This window comes from Callionymus lyra, chromosome 13 (genome assembly GCF_982586985.1).
Source record: "Callionymus lyra chromosome 13, fCalLyr1.hap1.1, whole genome shotgun sequence".
NCBI lineage: Eukaryota > Metazoa > Chordata > Actinopteri > Syngnathiformes > Callionymidae > Callionymus > Callionymus lyra.
In genome coordinates, this window is record NC_141830.1 from 7,495,030 (window position 1) to 7,517,252 (window position 22,223).

Here is a 22,223-nt window from a genome sequence, read left to right on the forward strand (position 1 = left end):
TGACCAGGTTCAAGCAATAAAAGGGCTCCCCTTGTTCATACAGCGTATTGACAGAGTGTATAAACAATATACATAGAATTTTTCATCTGACTGTTAGTGTCGCTTTAGGGATTTGCATTAAATTAAAACATAAAAATATAATAGAAATAAATAAACAGTCAACCGTTAGTGCAACATGGAATAATGATGAAGAGTGACACAAATGTTCTGGTATCATGGTGATTTTATTGAACGTTTAGAAATCATACTGTTGACCAAGAATGAAGGTAAAATAGCTGGTTCCTGAGCATACATTTAATTCATTGATTGATGCACTTTCATTCTTCCCGGATTTAAGTTGGCAACACATTTCACAAAAAAAGATTTAACATACACATGTTTAAAAAAAACAACATTAATACATTAACATGAATATGAAAAATAATAATTAAATACATGAAATATTGATAGTAGATTATTAACAACAATATAATATTCCTCATCAAAGCTCTTAGTAATTCAGTTCGCCAATAAGCCTTTGCTCAAAGTTTTCTTGTTATGAAATGCACTGCTATGAAGGTGCAATAGCTGAAAGTTCAGATATATAATATATATATACAATGGTAAATTAAAAAAAACTTCAATATTTAGTATGTTATTTAGTATGTTAAGAAGGAAATATGCAGAATGTTAATGCAGAATATAATAATATATACTGTATATATATAAATATATATATATGCACATACAATGTGAACTTAAAAAATAAGCTTTAATATATACAGTATATATATATATACATATACAATGTGAAATTAAAAAAGCTTCAATATTTAGTATGTTATTTAGTATGTTATGAAGGGGTTCTGCAGAATATAATAATATATACTGTATATATATATATATATATATATATAAATAAATATACTGTATGTATATATACACATACAATGTGAACTTAAAAAAAAAGCTTTAATATATATATATACTGTATATATATATACAATGTGAAATTAAAAAAAGCTTCAATATTTAGTATGTTAAGAAGGGGTTCTGTCTCAAAGTGCTCGAATATAATAACGTGGCACGACTGCAATACAAGAGCTATTTTAATATATAATTGTTATTCGTTGCTTAGCAGCCACAGAATCCTCCTCTGGTCCACCAGACTCCCTCTCGACTCCTGGTCTGATTTCATCTCAGGGAGTTTTTTGATTTCAACACAATTGCATCATGATATACAAGATTTAAGCACATAATATCGAGGACCAGAACGATAAATAAAGGATGTGGCCAAAAGAAAGTAAAAGTAACCCCCCCTTGGCTCTGAATAATGGTATGTTCATTTTTTTCCCCCCTGCTTCTGCTGGGTTTGGTCTCACCCAGTGGTCTGTCACCAGTATAGAGGAGGTAGTCTTCCACAGCCTCGTAATTGATACACAGAACACCAGAAGATCCACAGCCTGAAGACACAACACTTACATCTCATGCTTTTTTTTAAAATCCCGGACCATTTTCCCCCCGCATTCTTATGGAAATAAACCGACCTTTTTTTTCTTTTTCTTTCTTTGCTTCATTCTCCGTTCTGTGAAGCTCGAGGGAGACCAGCAAGAAGTTCTCAAACCCCCGGTGATCGTCTCAAGGAAATGTAGACGACTGTCGATCCAACGTGGTTTGGGGATAGTTTTTTTTTTTAAAGAGTCGGATCCGGAGATGACGCAGTTTCTGAACTGATGAAAGAAACTTTCTCTTGGTTTTTGGTTGGAACCGGAGAAGAATCAGTTCTTACACCAAGTCTGATTTTTTTTTTTTTTTTAAATGATGATGATGATGATGATGATGCGCCTGTTGCTCTTCTCGTGTGATCCAGGAAAGATGAACACGTTCAAGAAGGTTTTACTTCTCCTCCTCCTCGCCCTCGTCCTGTCCTGCCAGGGATGTCCTGAGAAATGCACGTGTTCCTCACAGACTGTCAAATGCCAGGACCAGGACCTGGACTCCATCCCTCAGTCTTTACCCACCGACACCAGACTGCTGGTCGTCACGGGGAACAACATCAGTCGCATCGACGTTGGTTCTTTTCCAACTCGCCTGGAACTGTTGACGGATCTCCATCTGAGTGGGAACGGGATCGAGGACGTGGACGCCATGGTGTTCCATCATCTGCCGAACCTTCTGCGTTTGGACTTGAGCAATAACCCCATCCAGACTTTGAGTGAGAACGCTCTCCCGGTGGACAATAGGTTGCAGGTTCTAAACCTCAGCAGGTGCTTCCACAATCACTCCACGGTGGAGATGGACCTGAGCGGGGTTCGGAATGGGAATCTTCAGCAGCTGACCATGTTGGATCTTTCTAACAATGACATCGTGGTTCTTCCAGACGACACCTTCGTTAGAATGATCAACCTGGTCCATCTCAACCTCCAGAACAGCTCCATCGTGTCCATCCTCAACGGCACCCTGAGGGTCCCGCCTCTGCAGGAGCTGGACCTGAGGGACAACAGCATCCAGGGCATCCCCTCGGGCACCCTGATGGAGTTCAACCTCAAGCCCGACCTCGACGTACACCTGGCGGGGAACCCCTGGCGCTGCGACTGCTTCATCGAGGACCTCCTCTCCTGGCTGAAGAACTCCAGCCGGGTCGGCGACGTGCAGAACCTGACCTGCTCGGAACCGGAGCGCCTGAGGGGCCGGCGGCTGGTCCAGGTCAAGCCGTCGCAACTCAAGTGCTACGGGAACATGGAGGGCGTCCTGGAGACCTCGTACGTCTTCCTGGGTCTGGTCCTGGCCTTGATCGGGGTCATCTTCCTCCTGGTGCTTTACCTGAACAGGAAGGGCATCAAGCGGTGGATGTACAACTTCCGGGACGCCTGCAGGGACCACATGGAGGGGTACCACTACAGGTACGAGATCAACACGGACCCCAGGCTGGCCAACCTGAGCATCAACTCGGATGTGTAAGTGAGGACCAAGCGTATGGACTGTAGCCTCAGTTGCATGAGTCTTCCACTCTTTTCTGGTCATGGATCCGTCCCAGACACAGCTGCATGTCCAGCGAGTGTGTTGTCCCCAGGTGTGTATTGCATGGACGATCCACGACGGGTTGGACGGACTGAGTTAGTTTTTTTGTAGAAGACAATGGAATGGAGTACGCCGACTTTTTTTTTCTTCCGCGTGACACTTTTTAAAAACTCGATGCATCCCTCATTATGCCTGAGAAAATGCCTGACTGTGGGTTTCCTTTGATCATCTGTGATATACAATATGCCTTTTATCGATGTTCATCGTGCTGCATTTTTCCAACTTGAATAGATGGATGTGAGCCTTTTTTTCTTCATTGTGAATATGTAGTTTAATAAAATGCCTCTGGGTTACTGGCATCAGCTTTGTCTGAAGACCCTTTAATCATCCCTTAGGAATGTGGAGAAGGTTGGGAACACAGACACACACACAGAAACACACACACAACCCAAGTAACTTGCACATGGAATCCAATGAAATATTCTTTACCTGTTTATCATTCATTTTTTTCCGTCTCAGTATTTTGTTGTGCTCTGTACACATCACTCTTTTGTGTGTCAAATAATATATACATTATTATTGTAGGTTTTTAACTCCCACATGAATGCAGGCAATATTATAACCAGCAGGGGGCGTTGACCGCGCCACGAGAACAAAGAACTCTTTGTAATTGGTTAGTGTTTCGTATACACAAGTTTACACAATATTGTGCAAACTTTAGCTGCACGTATTTGAACTTAATTCATAGTTTGTGCTGCATCATGTGATTAAATTACCCATCATAGTTACTATACTACAAACTACTATAATGGCCAGCTGTTTTGTTTTATTTAAAATATTAATAATAACAATTAAATATGGTAACAATCATCAACAAAAATGTATTATTATTATTTAAGTTTTAATAATAAGAAAGGTATATAATATTTTCTGTTCTAAGGTAAAGGTGAATCAGCATTTTATTGTTTGTATAAATGTTAAAGAGTTTGGAAAATTGACAAAAATGTCAGAGCCTCTGCATATTTTTACTCTTGTTTAATTCTTTTTTTTTAAATTTTGTTTCATCAGTTTGATTTACTTAACGTTGAGTAAAATTGGAGTACAAATTTGCCAAAGGTAATTAAAACAAATTCAGTTTCCTCCAGGGACAAAATGCAAGTCACTTCAAAGACACTGGCAGAACTAAATGTCTTTTTTTTTCTTTTTTTTTTTTACAAGCTATGCTTGTAAAGTAGTTTTTAGAAATGGGTATGCTTCTTTGATTTATCTGATTCTGATTGGAGATAAAGAACAAAACTTGATTTATTGTTGTGCCTTTACTTAAACTCAGGCTTTGTCTAAGAGTTCAAGTCCCTACAATAGTGCACAGTTAGTTTATATTGACGTTTAACTAAACTATATCGAGGGATTATTTATTTAAACTCTAAACTTTTAAGCATTTAAATGCAAGTTTAGCATCACTAATCTAGTCTGCATAGTAGGGTAGTGTTCAGTACTTTACATTCCATATACTGTATATATATATATATATATATATATATATATATATATATATATATATATATAATTTATATCTTTCTTAAAGGGACTCTTTATCGAATTTTAATACAAGACTGTTATTGAATATTTGAGTTGCATCAACAAAGTTGCATCACGAGTAGTAGCATTTTATAGGAACTTAACTAGTGAAACAATCCCCAATTAACTTATCTAAATCATTTTTATATCGCAATTCATTACTAATTTAAAAAAAGAACAGAGATCGTTAAGAAGAGTATTTTGGATTACATTTTTCTTTTATTTAAAGGTCTTAATGCTGGGATCGGAGCTGAAGCTTATCTGTGTTTTTATATGTTTTTATATTATATAAGTGTTTTAAAAAACTCTTTTAAAATGACTCAAGAAGCAGCAGAAAATAAAACAACAAGGTACAATTTCAAATCTAATACAATTCAAAAACACACACAAAAATCAGTTACATTTCAAAGACGTTATCTCCAGGGCCCTCATACTGGATTCAATGATTAAATTCTGTTTTTAACTTCACTGTTTTTCCTGAAATGCATGAATCCTTATCCTAACTCAAAACTTTGAAAATGTATTTTATTGAAATGTTCTTTTGCGAATTGTTTTATTTTTTACAGGAATATTTAAATTCGATAATTTATGTATTAAAAGGTTGAATTAGTTTTTTATTGAATAATTGATTCTAAATATTTCTTTATTGAAAAGTTGAATAAATGAGATTTTCAAAAGATTTGAGTTTTAAAAAATATAATTTTTTGAAAATAAACTTACTATTGTACTATTTTCAGGTTCAATATTTGCCTTTTAAATTAAATAAAAAAATATTGTTATAATAGTGCCACCAGACAATACCAACATTTAAAGGCTGCGAATTAAAAAATATTACATCAAAAAAATGTATTATTGAATTATTGGGATAAGAATATCAAACTCTTTACTGTGTGTAAAATTATTATATTAAATGGTAAAAATCAACCTTTCACTATAAAAATGATTGAATTCAATAAAAAATAATCTAAATCATTTGAAATTCAACCCGTTCCGCATTCCGCTGGCACTGTTATACTTCTTCACTCTGACCTTGGCTCCTGAAGGTTCTCCTCTCAAAGTAACTCTGGTGGTGCCTTCACACAAGATATATGCCGTTTCCCTGCAAACGACTAGAAAATGAACCTGAAACTCACAAGACAAGTATTATGCTAATGAGCTCAAGCAGCTTTGTGTCTCACGTGATCCTGTTTTTAAGGGAACTTGCATCTTCACAGGAAGCCTTTCCCACATCGCCGGGTTCTCCGCCGTCAATCGCTATTTCTCACATGGGCCGGTATGGTTTGAATAAATAATTCATGTGTGCGACTCCTTTGAGGGCCGGCGGAGCTTCCAAGCATGTAACAGTATAGCAGTCGAAAAGAATAAAGCTGTTTGTTATGTCTGCACGTGCTCGTAGGAATGAACTTGTGCGGCCCTGTTGAAGAGCAGCGAGATAATCACTCTCAATCCTCCCGTAGCCAGCAGCCAACACTCGTCTCAGATCCTCCAACAATGAGGCGCCGCCGCCTCTCTTTATTAGAAATTCTTTCTTTCCAAAGAGTGAAAATGAAGTGTTGTCAAAGTGAAGGAGCCCGTCATTGAGAACCGCTTGATGATTCTCTAATGATATGAGAGAAGGATGCGTAACTCTAGACGGGTTGGCTGGTGCCGGCGGGCTTTTGTTCGGCTCGACAAACACAGCTGCTCCGTCGCTGTACTCCCAAGATTCGCTGTCACACCTCTCTGGTTCGCACCTATGGGCAGGAGCCACATGGGCGCGCTCCGAAAGTGTAACATGCTTTTAATAGAATCATTAACAACTCCTACAACCACTGTGATTGTTTGCGAGAGGCACCAAAATTCCATCTGTTTCTGTGCTTACAATTTACTCAAAGTTTATTATGAAATGACCCTTCAGTTCCATTTCAAGCAAAGTGTACTGGCAACAATCTGACAATACAGAGGCAGAGATTCATTATATTGTGATACTGTAGTAACAAGGATATATTTGTAGTATTGTCGAGTACTTGACTCTTGTGTTGCAGAATTTACAGACCACATGACTCTTGATCAAGTCGTAACTCTTTTAATTTGTTTTCAAACAGAAATTTGACTTTAAAAGCTGCTGGAGTCGACTGTATCCCCTCGTCCTCAGCCTGGAGTTCATTGTTCCTTTAGCGGCAATTGATGTAATGGCTGCTGCCATCTTGTGGCCGGAGGTTTAACTGCAACAAAAACAACAGCTGCAGTTAATATTTGCATGTTCATTGTTTAATGAAAAATCAATACAGTGACGTTGAATATTTATATAGTACAGTGAAAAAAAGATTGTGATATTTAAGTAGTATTGATATTTTCTTACATCCCAAGTATCCAGTGTAATGTTGCAAACAAAGGGCTACATTTCTACGTCTACAAGACACCATTTTGACTCTCCTCTGAGATTAAACCAGTCTCCGACCTATTTACGTTTGAAAGACTTTGACTTGAGACGGGTCAGGTAGTTGTACTCCAGTTATTGTCGTGGGAAACATTTACCAATCAGGTACAAGTAGTTCAAGTATGGAAATATATCTGTATATCAGAATATTAAATGGTTAAATGTGCCTTTAAATGCCCAAATTTAGATTATTGAAATATTGTGTTTCAATTTTATTGAATACAATCAATGTTTTAAAAAATATATATATTATCAAAATAAGTATTTTACTTTTAATACATAGATTTTAATGTTATTAATCCAATAAAACAATGTATACTTTTAATAATTTTTCTAGAGCTTTTCAAATTCAGTATAAAAATGTTAGTAAAGTTTGATGAAGTAGCTACGAACTGTTTTGGTAGTCTGGGGTTACTACAAAGATTATATAAAAGGTTATTAATTTAAAAAACATTTAAATTACAGAATGTATGTTGTATTATTAGAATAAGAATATTTAACTCTATGTGTAAAAAATCAATAAAAAATCATGCATTTCTTGCAATTATATTATAAAACCCCCCACTAATTTAACGTTTCAATATGGTAAATCATTCAATATTTGATAATAAAACTGTTCAATATATACATTTTAGAACTCAATAATAAAAAAACTACTTAAATTCTAAGAATTAAGGAATATTTATACACAAAGAAATCAAGATTTATCATGTGCCTCAATATTCTGATAGAATTGAATTACATGATCAAATCCCATCTCATATTTCTTCTTTCCCTTCTAAACAAGCTACTTTCAAGATTTTATGTAATACAATAACCAAGATCTTTACAATGTTACTTACTTAAACAATTAATAGACATCAGATGTGGTTTAAAGAAACCCATTTTCCTTGTTTACAAGTGAGAAAGTAGATCCACACAGTTTACATGTCTGTCTGAATCCTTTCTGAAGCGCAGATCTCTTCGCTCTTACATCTTCATTATTATTTTATTATTATAAAAGCCATCAATTATCTGAGTCTCACTTGTCAGCTCGGTTGACGTGGGAGAAGGCGAGTCTAATAATGTGTTAATAAAATTAAAGACTGGATATTTATAACTATGTTGAAGCGTTACATGTAGATTTCCAGCATCTTAATGTAATATTTTCAGCCGAAATAGATGCTCAGCTATAATGTATTTATCTTCATTTCAAAATACTAAACGTGAACGACATTACATTTGTATCTATTTGTTTGCGATTTCATTCCGTGGCTCCAGGTCGGTGCTTACACCTCGCTCCCCAAAGTGAGGCTTTCCCACCTTCATGGCGTCCCTGGAGAAGATTACGGTGCAATGCAAGCGTATGTTTCCACAGAGACCGACTCTCGTGCACGATCACATCACACTGTGTTTGGAGCCACGCCTCGAACGCCGCGCTTGGCAGAGCAGGTGTAATTATAGCAAGACGCAAGAAAATAGTGAGCGATTGAACAGTTGAAAATAAAGACGAGTATAATGGATGAGCACTCCATGATGCTCCACACCTTCTGCATGGAACACCCTTTTGTGCTTGTTGATCTTTTAGCATCTTTGAGGTTTAACTGATCAATATTGGCTTAATCTTTAACTTATTTGATGTACTAAACCCATTCATTCGTCTGGTAAAGGTATGGATCCAAAGATAACAAAATCAGAATGGTGTAAAAGGAACGATAATTCACATTAAATATCTGGCACCTCAAATCCTGGTTCACCTCAAGCTAGATTTGAATGGCGACCATCTTGATGAAAAAAACAAACAATCAAAATTATTGATTGAAGATAGTATGCTGTAAGGAAGGGGTCATTATATGAATATATTTTCCCAAAAGAGAGAGCAAAATACTATACAATACACCCATATTTTATTATTATTTGAAAGCCTTTTGTTTTTTCTTAATCTTAACTTATCTTTACTTGTATACAGTTACAGGCTAACGTCACGTAATGGTAAAACTTATTACATTTAAAAATTAAAAAAATAAACTTTGAGATAATATTAATACATATACACATATACACATATGTACATAACACATACTAAAGTCCTCAAACCGCGGCTATCCAATTTAAAGCGCTAAGTGCGTTTCCTTAGGATCAGGAGGATAATTGTATTTTGTCATGTTTTTTTTTAGCCACAGTGACAAACGTTTTAGTAAGGATGGACAGTTGGCTGATTTCTATTGTATAATGTCTCCAAGACAAGAGATTTTTGAAAATATTTTCCAATGATACAGTAATTGTAGTGCTGTCTTACGATGGTTCGTTCACCAGGCTTTTTCCTTGTGTTTTCTCCGGACCTCCTTTTTTTCGAAGGTGGCCCAGTTTTCATTGAAAACAAGCGGAACAAAAGAGGGGCGAAAACAAGATAATGACGTCCGAGGGAATAATACGGTCATTATGGGTCATACAGCGAGTGAGCACCATTAAAAAGTGGTGCTGAAGGGCCACAAATAATAATTACTTCATTATTTATAAATGGCCGCCAAGTCGCACTTTCACAATGGGTCTAACATTTTGCACTAGTTTGTAATTAGTCACACTATCTTAGTAAATCAAAAAACACCTGTGGTTAAGTTAAGATCAGTCACAAAACACAAAAACATAGAATGAAGGATCTGTCTCGCCTGCAGTTAATACAAGACTCTGCAGCGAGAATTTTAAACCGCTCTAGTAGAAGAACTCACATTTCCTGATCCTTAAAACTCTTCATTGACTTCCAGTTTCTTTCAGGATCAATTTTTAAATTCTGGTTCTTACTTTCAGATCTATTCATGTTCAGACCTTACATCAGTGATCTGATCCAGACTTACACCCCAGCTCGGGCTCTGAGGTCTCTGGATCAGAATCTACTGATGTTTCCTGAACACGGTTCAGGACCAGAGGAGAGAAATCCTTCCAGGCTGTTGCTCCTAAGCTTTGGAACGATCTTCCTCTGTGTTTGATGATCTACTGACTCCTTCAAGAAACATCTTAAGACATCTTAAAGTGACTTGTGACCCTGGTCTAGAAAGGCGCTTTACAAATAACCTTTACTTACTTACTTGTTACAACACATACTTATGTACAAACATAATCATTTTTTACTTCACACACAAGAGAACACATTTTAACTTGATCTCACTGGTAAAAAGCAGGAAAAAACTACTTTGCAATTTTTTTTAAAAAGAAACAACGAGGAAATTAGAGTATTTAAAGACAAATTAACATTTTTGCTCTCACATAGCACATGTGTGTATTCGTCTCCTTAAGCCTTTACTCATACGTTGAAACATTGTGTGACTTTGTTAATCTACAGCTTCAGTACAGTCGTGCTAATCACGGCAGTCACACATTTATGCCCATGTGGGTTGAGGATGCAACAGTCTGGGCTGCAGCAACAACACCTCACTCTCAAAGTTCATGAACTGCGAGTCAAAAAAGGGAAAGAAGTCTGGCCAAAAAGTGACGTTGATCGTGTTAAATAGGCTTCCTTCTGCCAGGTTTCATACTGTCATCCTGCAGCACAATCCTCATTATAAAGGTCTCCCGTATGAAAGTACATCAGTGGAGTCAGAGGTGGTTTGAATTGAAAGATTTTAAATGTTGAAACTTGAATTAAATTATTTGTTTCAAATATTAAATTAAATTATTCCTATATAAACGGGTTTCATTTTTATTGATCCAATAGTTCTAAATAGATTTTCTAAATATATATTTAGATTTAATTAATATTCTTTTAAATTCAATATTATACCAATTTTTGAATTTTCAATTCATTAGAAGAGATAAAATATGATTGATTTCAATTATTTATTAAAACAAATTCAACCTTTCAATAAATAAATTATTGAATTCAATGATTAACAATCAATCATTATTCTGTGTTTAAAAAAAACCCAATGAATAAATGAATTAATTATACTTTGAACATGTTTAAAATATGTAATTAGAAAGAAGTTAAATAAAACGAAATAAAAAGAAAACAAATCACTGCAGTTTGAATAAGAACAAGGAAGAAGTAAAATAATCCCTTTTTACTTATGCTAAGTTTGTTGCAAATCGACACATATTTCTACAAATATATCCATAAAATACATAAAACACAAGGACCCATAGTAGTACATAACATATACCTGATCGTGTATGATATATATTACACAATATTACATTGTATAGTATAATATATATGCAGATAACCATATAAAGACATCAAATCTGGATCTGGAATGAAAAGTCTGGATCAGATCAGTGATGTAAGGAGGAGTCTGACCATGAATAGATCTGAAAATAATTTTAAAATCGATCCTGAAAGAAAATGGAAGCCAGTGAAGAGTTTTAAGGATCGGAGAAATGTGAGTTCTTCTACTAGAGCGGGTCAGAATTCTCGCTGCTTCTTTTAACTGCAGGCGAGACAGATCCTTCATTCTATGTTTTTGTATTAAGTGACCGATTAGAAGAATTGAGCTTAGCTTTTTACTTATGCTAAGTTTGTTGCATATCGCCACATATTTCTACAAATATATCCATAAAATCCATAAAATCCAAGGACATAACTAGGACTAGTACATAACATATACCTGATCTTGTATGATATATAGTACACATTATTACATGATATAGTATAATATATATGCAGATAACTATATAAAGACATAGATTATACACATATGTTGATATATATATATATATATATCAATTTTCTAAATATATATATATATATATATATATATATATATATATATATATATTTAGAAAATTCAATGGTTTATGTGTATGGGGATAATACAAATGCAGTATATATATATACCACATTTGTATTGATTGATTGATCAAACTCCAGCCAATTGTGGTGACACTATTATACCAACCTTTTAAATATTAAATTTAAAAGGCTATAAATTTAAAAAAAACTTGAAGCAAGAAATTATATTTTTGAACTATTAAAAATAGAATATCAAACTCTATGTGTAAAAACATTGTTGTTAAATATTCAAATTGTTTCAACCAATTAGTTAAAAACAAAGAAAAAAAATCAACCTTTCTATCTAGAAATAATTGAATTCTATTATTAAAAAAAATAAATAAATCAACGTTTAGGAATTCAATATTCTGATGGAACCTACATACGTCTTTGCTTTCTTTCAGGTAAAACAAGATTATCTTATCAAGCAGCCAGAAAAAAACATTAGATAAAAATAAGGAGCCACACTTTTATTGTATTTGGCCTCATTTTAATATCCGAGCGCTGAGAGACGAGTGGCGTGTTATCAGATCGTCCCGGGACTGTGATTATATTCACCACTGGGCTGTTTTCTCCTCACACACCTGGTGGCCTTGCTGGTGACCTTTCCATCTGGAAAACACTGATTACATCCAGAGGAGTAATGAGTTTTTAACATAAGATAATGATCCTGGAATGCCAGGAGTTCCCAGGCTGTGGATTGCTGTGAAAAAAAAAAAATAAGGGGTGCAGATGAGTGAAAAATGGTTTTTGCCACGAGCCGTCCACTGGAGACGCCTCGTTGTCTCTAATGTGGATTTATGATGTTGCACATGAGCATGTTGTGGAAGCATCACCCCCATCGAGCCTTGTTGGGTTTAATGAAGACGGATCGGAGCTGACAGGACGGCGCTCTCTCTGGGCGCGCTCAGTCTTGCAGTGTTTGCCACATGCGCTGGAGGAAATGCAGCATGGTGGCCCAGGCTTACGCTATCTGCTCGTAAACAAGAAGGACCTTTCGCTACCTCAACCGTTCAATAAAAAACAGATTTATTCGTCTGAAACTTCTTTGGGTTTTTACAGGAGAATGATTCTCAAACTGACCTTTAAAGTGTAACACATTTTTGTTGAAATATTTTTAGTGAAGTCATTGATAAGAGAAAATTCCTCGAGGTTTTAAAAGGTTCATTGGTTATTACATGATGATTTAAATAGTGGCTCATCTTACAAATGGACCGAAACTCCACAGAAGGACATGCTAAGGCAACACTTTTATATTTCAAAGTTGAATAAGTAAATACCTTATTATTTGCAATTTATTACAGAAACTTATTAATGACAATTCGCAAAAGTGCAAATTAAAGAACATAAAATTGTACAATCAAATGCACAAAACCTAAAAAAAAAGCCTATTAAGACAGACAAACAAAATAGATTTCACAATTATTTTCCAATAATTATATTTAGATTTTAATAAAAAATAAACAGTAATAATTGTAGTGTTATTTTTCTAATCTTTGTCTTTTCTTTTCCATAGAATGTTTTGGAAATGGAAAATTGAATTTCAACATTCCATAATCCAATTATCGCAAAAATAAGTACATAAAACATTTAACCCTAATAAGAAAAATAATTGATTGAATTAAATTGTACTTAATGATCAATTTCCCCTGTTGAATGTCTTATAACTTACGTAATTTATAAACCTCAACTACGGATTTAAACTGACAACAATGAGTTACAAATTTGAATAATTTTTTTTTTTTTTATAATGTAAAACTAAATGTCAAGATTTATTGCCAAGTTATTTTCTTAAAATTTGAATCATTTTATTCTTCTTGTTCTTGTCGGTTGCATAGTCGTCATCTTCTGGGAAAAGCATTGAGCCCAAGTCTTTTCGTTGGCTGCCAGTTTCTTTCAGGATCAATTTTTAAATTCTAACTTTGTTGCTATGTAAAAAGTGATCTATCTGGTTGGCTGGGCGGCCAAGCTTCTCACCATTAATATAAAGGAGAAAGCAGCCACCCTGAAGAAAAAGAAAAGTTTTCTTGTTGTTGTTCTTTCCATCACTAACCTCTGCAGAACTCAAATCAGAAGTGAATGAATTATGTACTTGATTCACTATCACATGACAGATCAATAATGTATATTTTTGGATATAAACCACGGTTTCAGTGTCTTTGTCAAGTTTCTTTTATGCAAATACGTGTCAATGTATTCCCAGGGGAAAAAAAACAAGTGAATCGCAAACACATCACGCAATCATTGGTTTTTATGTTTGCCTCAAAGCAGAAACACACAAAGGGGGGATTATTGGATTAAGTACTGTCTGTTTGCTATCAGTAGTCCGGAAACCTGAGCTGCAACAGATAACACCTTCAGCCATGAGCTCATGGAAACATCGTCTGCGAGAATGATACAGTGATATGTCACGGTGTGTGCCATCGACAGACTCGCACACCGGGAGTTCTCGTCAAGAGTTTGCAAGTCCAAGCTTGTTTTTTTTAACACGTGCAACGAGGAATGAGTGAAGAAAACAGGTCGTGGACTCAGATGGTTGGTTCTAGACATGTAGAGATGCGGGGGCGGGGGGGCAATAAGATAAATGATTAGACTGTTAGACACAATACAACACTCTTAGCTCATAGAACTGAATGTGTCTGTAGTGTAAAGAACTGTTTATATCTAGGGGTGTTGGAAAAATATATATTGCGATATACTTTTCCAGACACTGTATTGATATTTATTTCTTGCAAATCATAGTTAATGTGTTACCAACGTTATTCTATGGTTTAATGTGTGTGTAACACAAAATAATTAGTATTTTTTTTTACAATTTTTATATATATCTTATTTATTTATTCATTTATGTTATATCTTTGCGCTTGATGGAGTCTACTGACTCCTTTAAGAAACATCTTAAGACGTTTCTATTTGTTCAGGCTTTTCCTTGATTTTCTGGAACTCCTGTGTTGTTCTCAGTATTATCTTGATCTTTAAAGTATATACTCTTTTGAGTATTGTTTTGATTGTTAAAGCGCTTTGTGACCCTGGTCTGGAAAAGCGCTATATAAATAAATATTACTTACTTACTTACAATGACAATGCAGTCATTATGTCCTACGCAGCTAAAGGAACTTTGATATCCCGCAATGACTGAGGACGAGAGGATACAGTCGAGTCCAAGCCGCTTTTAAAGATGATGTTTGGTTTAAAAAAAAAAAAGCAGTTACGAATAATAGAGTCATAAGGTCTGTCAATTCTGCAACACCAGAGTGAAGTACTCGACAATACTACAAATAATATATCCTTGTTTCTACAGTATTTCAATGCATCACAATATATCGCAATTTGTTGTATCAAATTTTTTTTGCCCCTGTATTGTGATACGCATCATAGCGAGGTTCTTACCAATACACACCCCTGTTTAAATCCAATGTTCCCGCCATGGCTACACTGTTTGGAAGCATGAAGTGAAGTACTAACACTTCTCGCCCAAAGTAGTTGCGATAAGCCGTAAACTATTTTTATAGCACTTGAGATCGGCCCTTGGATAGACCAAGATTGAAAATATTTTTTTCTTGAGGCAAACCATTTTTTTTGTATGTAACCTTCACACTAGAGCATACTTGTCATCGTGGTTATTAATCAATAAAGAGTCTTTTTACCCTTCACAGTTTTAATTAATGAGTAGTGTCTTTTTGTTTCCAATCCAACTTGGAGATTTTGCCAAGTTGGATTTCTGCTGCTTAAAGTCGAATTAAGGTCAAGAAAAACGTGTCAGAGATGTTGCATTTAAGATATAATAACACGATTTCATCATTTTAATTCAGAGGTATTTGAGTCCTGCTTGTGTTTGATCGGTAGTCTCACAGCAAGAAGGTCGCGAGTTCAAATCTAATTTTTTTTAACCTTGTCACATCAACACCTGTGCTCACCTGAGGGTGAAAGAACCCTGCTCTTCTTGTCAACCATGTACGTTTACCCACTTAAAGGGTTTTCCTCTTGGCACTCCTGTTTCCTCCCACATTCCACAGACAAAGAAAAGGTTAATTGATGACTTTGTACTTTGTAGTCTGCTCCACATTCACAATAAATTATCTCACCCCCATAAGATATCATTCCTTTCATTCATTCAATTCATTTTACATGTACAATTTCACACTTTTCAATTATTTTAATTTAGATCCGCCACAATATCATCAACTGGGGCCAAATCCTGCCCACCATTTATTTAACATGGTCCGTCGGATTGTTGGTTAACAATTTAAATAATGCCACAAATTTTAAAAATGTTGACATTTTGACGTATAAAGATGTTCTAGATAAAACTTAGGATCAATTATTATGGATGTCAATGACCAGAATGGATGGAGGACATACACACAATTCCAATCAGATATTGTACTTCTTGTTAAAGATAGTTTAGTAAATACACATTTTGTTTGGCTACACTATTGAAAATTTGGGTTGAAATTGAGTTTTACACCCGTGTTGTAAAGCAATACACGAACGTTTTATGTTTTGTTGCATCACCTGAGCCCAGACCAGTACCAAGAGTAAGACCAAGGAAGAACGAAACAAAGACCGTGACCAGAAAGAAACCAAAGACTTGCTTCACTTATAGAGCATTAACTTCAAAATGGGATCAACTGCACTGTATTTTCCCATCTACAAGAGACCATAAAAAAAGCGGTATTGAGAACAACACTGGTCTCAAAATACACAACTTGTTATTACTTAACAACATAAATGATTTCAATAAAGGCATTTATTCCTGTGTTTTAGCCTCTTAATCCCCATATTTAGGCAGATAATGTCATTCTTCACCCGAAGCTCAGTTTGTTTCTCCCTCATCTCCAAACACACCGTGACATACTCCGGACACCTACAGTGAAACTAAAGTGGCTGAGTTACATAATCCGAGGTGACGAGAGAGAACATCACTGCCGCGGGTGTTTGGACGAGATCTCTGTTGATTTTTTCCCGCGTCTGCACATTCTGTCTAATTGTGTTTCGGAGGATCGTGAAAGGAGGTGAAATTGCATCTCGCTATGATCTACGGCTCAATTTCTCCTTTGTCCCAGCAGGTTCTGAACATCCCAGGAGGTAAGAATCACAGAGGATGTAATCAATAACTTATCGGCGGAAAAAGGATCAGTTTTTCTTCCAGATGCACAGCAGGTACGACGGACCTGCTGAAGGTGGCACTTTTTGCAAACATGATGATGTAGTTAGAGCGACACGCTTGTCCTGTCGCTGCTTGTTTTCCAGGACCATATGGTCAGCGGGGGGGACAACATTAAACGCTTGGTAATATGATGTAGATCAGTGGAGAGTGTCAGAGTGAATAATGGACTGAACGAGCGACGCAACAGCGAAGCACCGTGAGCGCTTTCACAAGGCCACGCACAATAACCCCTTTTAAAATTGTGTACTTTGTTCAAACAAATTAGAATGCTCAGCCGGCCTTGAAGGAAATTCATAACAAGGGCCCTTGCCAGAATGAAAGCTGATTTTTAAACATATTTTTCCATCCATGTGGGCACTTTTCACTTTTTCCACTGACTCATTCACAATTGTCTTCAGTTCTTGCTTGTATTTTAACTCTTATTTTTCCAGCCTGTATTGAAAACAAGGCTGCTACAATCATTTACCGCTCTACTCTTCTTCTCTTCATTGTCATCCTACCAGAACCTAAAAGAGATGCACAGGGATTCCTCGGCCTCTTTATCAATCGTGCTGACAGATGGTAAAACAAATCAACAGAATCATCAGCCAAGAACGTCTATGTTGTCTGCATTTTGCAAAAAAAATGAAATTTCTATATTAATATTGTATAAAAATGAATGTATTTTGTATTGTTTTTCTGAAATTCTGTTTATTGTCATCAAACACTGCCCACAAGTGAAAAACTGTATCAATAAAACAAATAAAAAAGCAGGGTTATGGTCAGGTTAGGGTTAGGGTTGGTCAAAGTTAGGGTGGGGTTATGGGTTAGGTAAGGGTTATTAGTTAAGTTTAGGTTGGGTTTACTATGTTTATTATATGTTATTGGTAATGGGCAGGTTAAGGGTTAGGGATAAGTGAGGTTAAAAATAGGTTAAGTAAGTATTAGGGTTAGGGTTATAGTTATGATAAGAGTTATGGGTTATGGGTTATAGGTTAGTACAAAAAAACAAAAACAGACAAACAAAAACCAACATATACGTTTTAAATGTGTGTATAGTGTTATAAAACATTGGTACAATTAGAAAGAACCCCCTACCCTCCCTCATGCGACTCTGAATATATGTCTAAAAAAGTTAGGCAAGATATTATTGCTTATAATATTTAAAGAAAATCTGATATTTATTATCTAAAATCAAGTTTACATTTCCCACTGAAAATTACTCTTTAGGTGAATGTGTATTAGTGTAAGTGTGAGAAGGTATACTTAAAGTTAATTGAATTAAAAATAAGCTATAAGCAAGCTTAACACCAACAAGTTTAATTTTACATTCTTGATTATGTGTTCTTCAATGTCCAGTATTATCAGTCCATAGCATTCAGATTGTAGTCTCAAAGTCCCTCATTTTCATCTCATACTGTGGATGAATTGTAGAATTTTACTTTTATTTCGAGATATCTTTTTATCTCAGGACTTTTGCCTTTTTATAGTCTGACTCAAATAAACATAGGAACTCACAGCTGCAGCTCTCTTAGAATTGTTTGGTTCACATATGTGTTTTAACTTTAAAAAGGATGTTTCAATATCAATAACTCGATGATTTGGTCTCGATATCCTCGTGAGAGTTGCTCACCAAAAAGAATATTGGTTTGAAACAGGATAAAAGGACAAAATATATCTGTGATGCTAAAACCACAGAATCTGAGACACGAGGAAAGACTAATACTCTGGGAGTGTAAAAGGATAGATTTGAATTGTGAAGCAGGATTGCGTGGAGGGAAACTGTGGAAATCTGGATTAAATCTTGAAGCTTCTGGTCCTCAACAGAGAGTTTATGGTAATCCATGCAGATCTTGGATTGGTTGACAACCTTAGCCAAGTTTTTTTTTTCTGTGACTGTATGATTAATTTTTGTTTTACCCACTAGTACCACCTTTTTTGAAATACTGTTTTAATTCTGCAGGTATAAAGAAGTATTATGAGTGTGTGTTAGAGATATTTAGTTGAGCTCAACATCAGCAGAAAATGTATATAGTTTATTGTTGTATTTTATTAATAAATACAAACAAATTTGACGAAAAAAACAATGAGAACAAGAAGTTAATATTGTGACACAACATTGTCCACAGGTTATCATTTTCAGAATCATTAACTACTCAACTTTCTTTTGTTTAATACCCTTTTTAAAATGTTAATAATAAAAAAAAATGGTCACAGCAGTGACTCTGCTTCCATTTTTTGGTTGATTTTAATGTCTGGCACAAACACAATGAATCAAGCTAAAGCCAGGTTTTAGGTTGTAGGGGTGAGGGTTAGAGTGAGGTTTAGGATTAGGGTGTAGGGTTACATAAGGGTTAGGGTGAAGGTTATTGGTTAGGGTTAGAGTAAGATTTAGGTTTGAGTAAGGGTTAGCGTTAGCATTAGGGTTTGGTTAGGGGTAAGGGTTGGTTTAGAGTTAGAGTTTGCATTACAGCTAGGGTTAGGGTTAGGGCTAGGGCTAGGGCTAGGGCTAGGGCTAGGGCTAGGGCTAGTGCTAAGGCTAAGGCTAGGGCTAGGGCTAGGGCTAGGGCTAGGGCTAGGGTTAGAGTAAGGGTTAGGGTTAGGGTTACATAAGAATAGGGTGAAGGTTATGGGTTAGTGTTAGAGTAAGGGTTAGGTTTGAAGAAGGGTTAGCGTTAGCATTAGGGTTTGGTTAGGGGTAAGGGTTGGTTTAGAGTTAGTTTGCATTACAGTTAGGGTTAGGATTAGGGTTAGGGCTAGGGCTAGGGCTAGGGCTAGGACTAGGGCTAGGGCTAGGGCTAGGGCTAGGGTTAGGGTTTGAGTAAGGGTTAGCATTAGCATGATGGGTTAGAGGTAAGGGTTGGTTTAGAGTTAGAGTTAGCATTACAGTCAGGATTAGGGTTAGAGTTAGGGCTAGGTTAGGTTAGGTAGAACTTTAGGTTTACATAGGGTTAGGGTTAGAGGCTAGGTTTAGAGTCAGGGTTAAAGTTAGAGTTAGAGTTATGGTTAGGGTAAAGATTTAAATCAGAGTTATTTAAATGACTTAATAAAAAAAGATAAACACCAGCAAAACCAAAACACTAATACACTGTAATTTGAAAGAAACGTTCTCATATTATTATATATTAAACATATAGTGCACGTAAAACGTCTTATTTGGTCCTGCAGATGTTTGTATTTATAATCTTATCTTTCTTACTCTCATTCAAGCTCCTGATTCTTGTGAGAACCTGAATCACAATCCTGTTTCCATACGTGTCTAACAATGGTAGCGTCTCTCTGCTGAACAACTCTCTCCTCGCGCACATTTCTCCCGTTACAATCTCAGCCCCCAGTTGTCAAGCTCGTCGTTCCGCCCCTTAGCTCGCCATCCTGTCATTTTCTATTCTGCGTTTGAAACGTGAAGAGCGTCCGTGCCGACGACGTAGAAGTCTGGCACCAGCGCCCGGGTAATGAAACAGTGTCGGGCCTCCGCTCAGACGGATGAAATGCAATATTCCTCCAGCCGGGCTGTAACACGAGCTTCATATGTAGATATCAGATAGTTCGCCACGATCTTTCTGTTACCGTCCACCAGCCAACGCTTTGAGCAATTAGGATTTCTACTGTTACGCTTTTTGCACGCGAGCTCGGGAGAGATGACACAAGCTCAGTGGGTACAATTATGGAAAAAGATGTCTAACACATTTGAACCACAATGATCCAGGAATGAACAGAAACATAATAACCAGCATTTACTTCGCTCGTGTTCTGGGTATTGTCCTTTAGATTTGTAATAATATACAGTAAGTCCTTCTTTTTTTTAGTGTTTTTAGAATTGTATAAATAATGCACCACATTTTAATATTACCGTACTCTACTGTGATAATAATAATCTTACTATATATAGGTAATGGGGCAGACGACCCCCATGGAAAGTGAAACAACAACAAAAAACTGTCTTTAAAATGATCATATAGACTTAGGATGGGGGAGGGTAACTTGATCAGGTCAAGGCAAAGGGGTAAAAGGGGGGCAGAGGACCCCATTAAAATTCAAATACACCCAATTATGACCAACATTATTTTATTTCAGATCTTTGACCTTCAGTTAAGGTTTTAAGGGGAGGGGCACTCGATCAGGTCGAGGGAAAGGGGACAAAAGTAGGGCAGAAAATTGAAATACCTTTAATTTTGATTAAATTTCAATTAAATTTTAAATTTAAATATACACTTTTTGATTAAATTCCAAGTGATATCACTCGTAAACGTACGTACAGTTCATCGAGATTTCTAGAATATCAGCTCCTTTTGGTTATTGTATGGAGGCGGAAAACCCTAATGAAAATTGAAATACGTCCGATTTTGATGAAAATTTAAACAACACAACAGATATTTCCTTTTATTAATTGTAAGGTGGGGCATAACAGGGGTGCGGCGGGCAGAAGAACCCCATAAAAATTAAAATACATCCAATCTTGATGAAGAGAAAATGTCTTGAAAACTAGCATGCAGCGTGAGTGGGAGGACACTTCAATCAGGTCGAGGGAAGACGGTCATAAGGCGGCGAAACAACTCAATGGAAATTCGAATTCATGAATTTTTGATGATGACAAACTATATTGGAATGATGTAAATAACTGCAGTAAGACCAGGGAAACTATGGAAACTCAGTGCCTTCTGAATATCGAATGGTTGATATGAACATTTTAAATGTAGAAGCTTTGATTATCTTTAAAATGATGATGTTGTTTTTTGAGCTTTAAACCATTTTTTTAAAAATTAAATCATTGAATTCAATGATTTGTTTATTAAAAGGTTGAGTAAGGTTTTACTGTATAATCGAATTAAAAAATCGTATATTTCGAAATGAAAGATATATTTTACAGAGACTTTAATAACTAATCATTCAAAAATACATTTTCTCACTTCAATGTTTTTTTTAATGAGTATCTTTTTTAAAATAAATATAAAAAAGTTTGTATAAATGGCTTCAAGTAGCTCAGTACTCTTTGGTATTGTCTGGTGACAGTATTACATTTTTAAATTAAATTTAAAAGGCTAGAGATTAAAAAATATTTAATTTAGAAAATGTATTTTGAATTATTGTAATTTGAATATCAAACTCTAAGTTTATTCAATTAAATACAGATATTATTGTATTACATTGTTAAGAAAAAATGCAAATAATAGACAGCATTTTTAATTTTTTAAATTTATTTGAAATGTTCAATTCAAGCATTTTTCTATTGTGATATATTGTGAACAGGTTTGTTTCACGGCATGCATTTATATATAAGTCTCAGAAGTATAAAAACGTACATCCACCTGGAGACCACAGAAACAGGATTCTCC

The 22,223-nt window shown here is 35.6% G+C and overlaps 2 protein-coding genes across 2 annotated transcripts in view; one reads left to right on the top strand and one right to left on the bottom strand.

The window, feature by feature from the left end:
* Positions 1–1,417: 1,417 nt before the first annotated feature.
* On the top strand, positions 1,418–3,335 carry tpbg (trophoblast glycoprotein). The gene has a single exon (XM_087805727.1). It carries the CDS (start codon positions 1,798–1,800, stop codon positions 2,938–2,940), a length of 1,143 nt encoding a protein of 380 aa, XP_087661853.1. The 5' UTR covers positions 1,418–1,797; the 3' UTR covers positions 2,941–3,335.
* A 3,292-nt stretch (positions 3,336–6,627) lies between these two features.
* Positions 6,628–22,223, bottom strand: part of ube3d (ubiquitin protein ligase E3D) — a 72,365-nt gene continuing 56,769 nt past the window's right edge. Inside the window, exon 11 of the mRNA XM_087805362.1 lies at positions 6,628–6,782. The gene's annotated coding sequence lies outside the window, so the exon portion shown is untranslated. The remainder of the gene's footprint in view (positions 6,783–22,223) is intronic.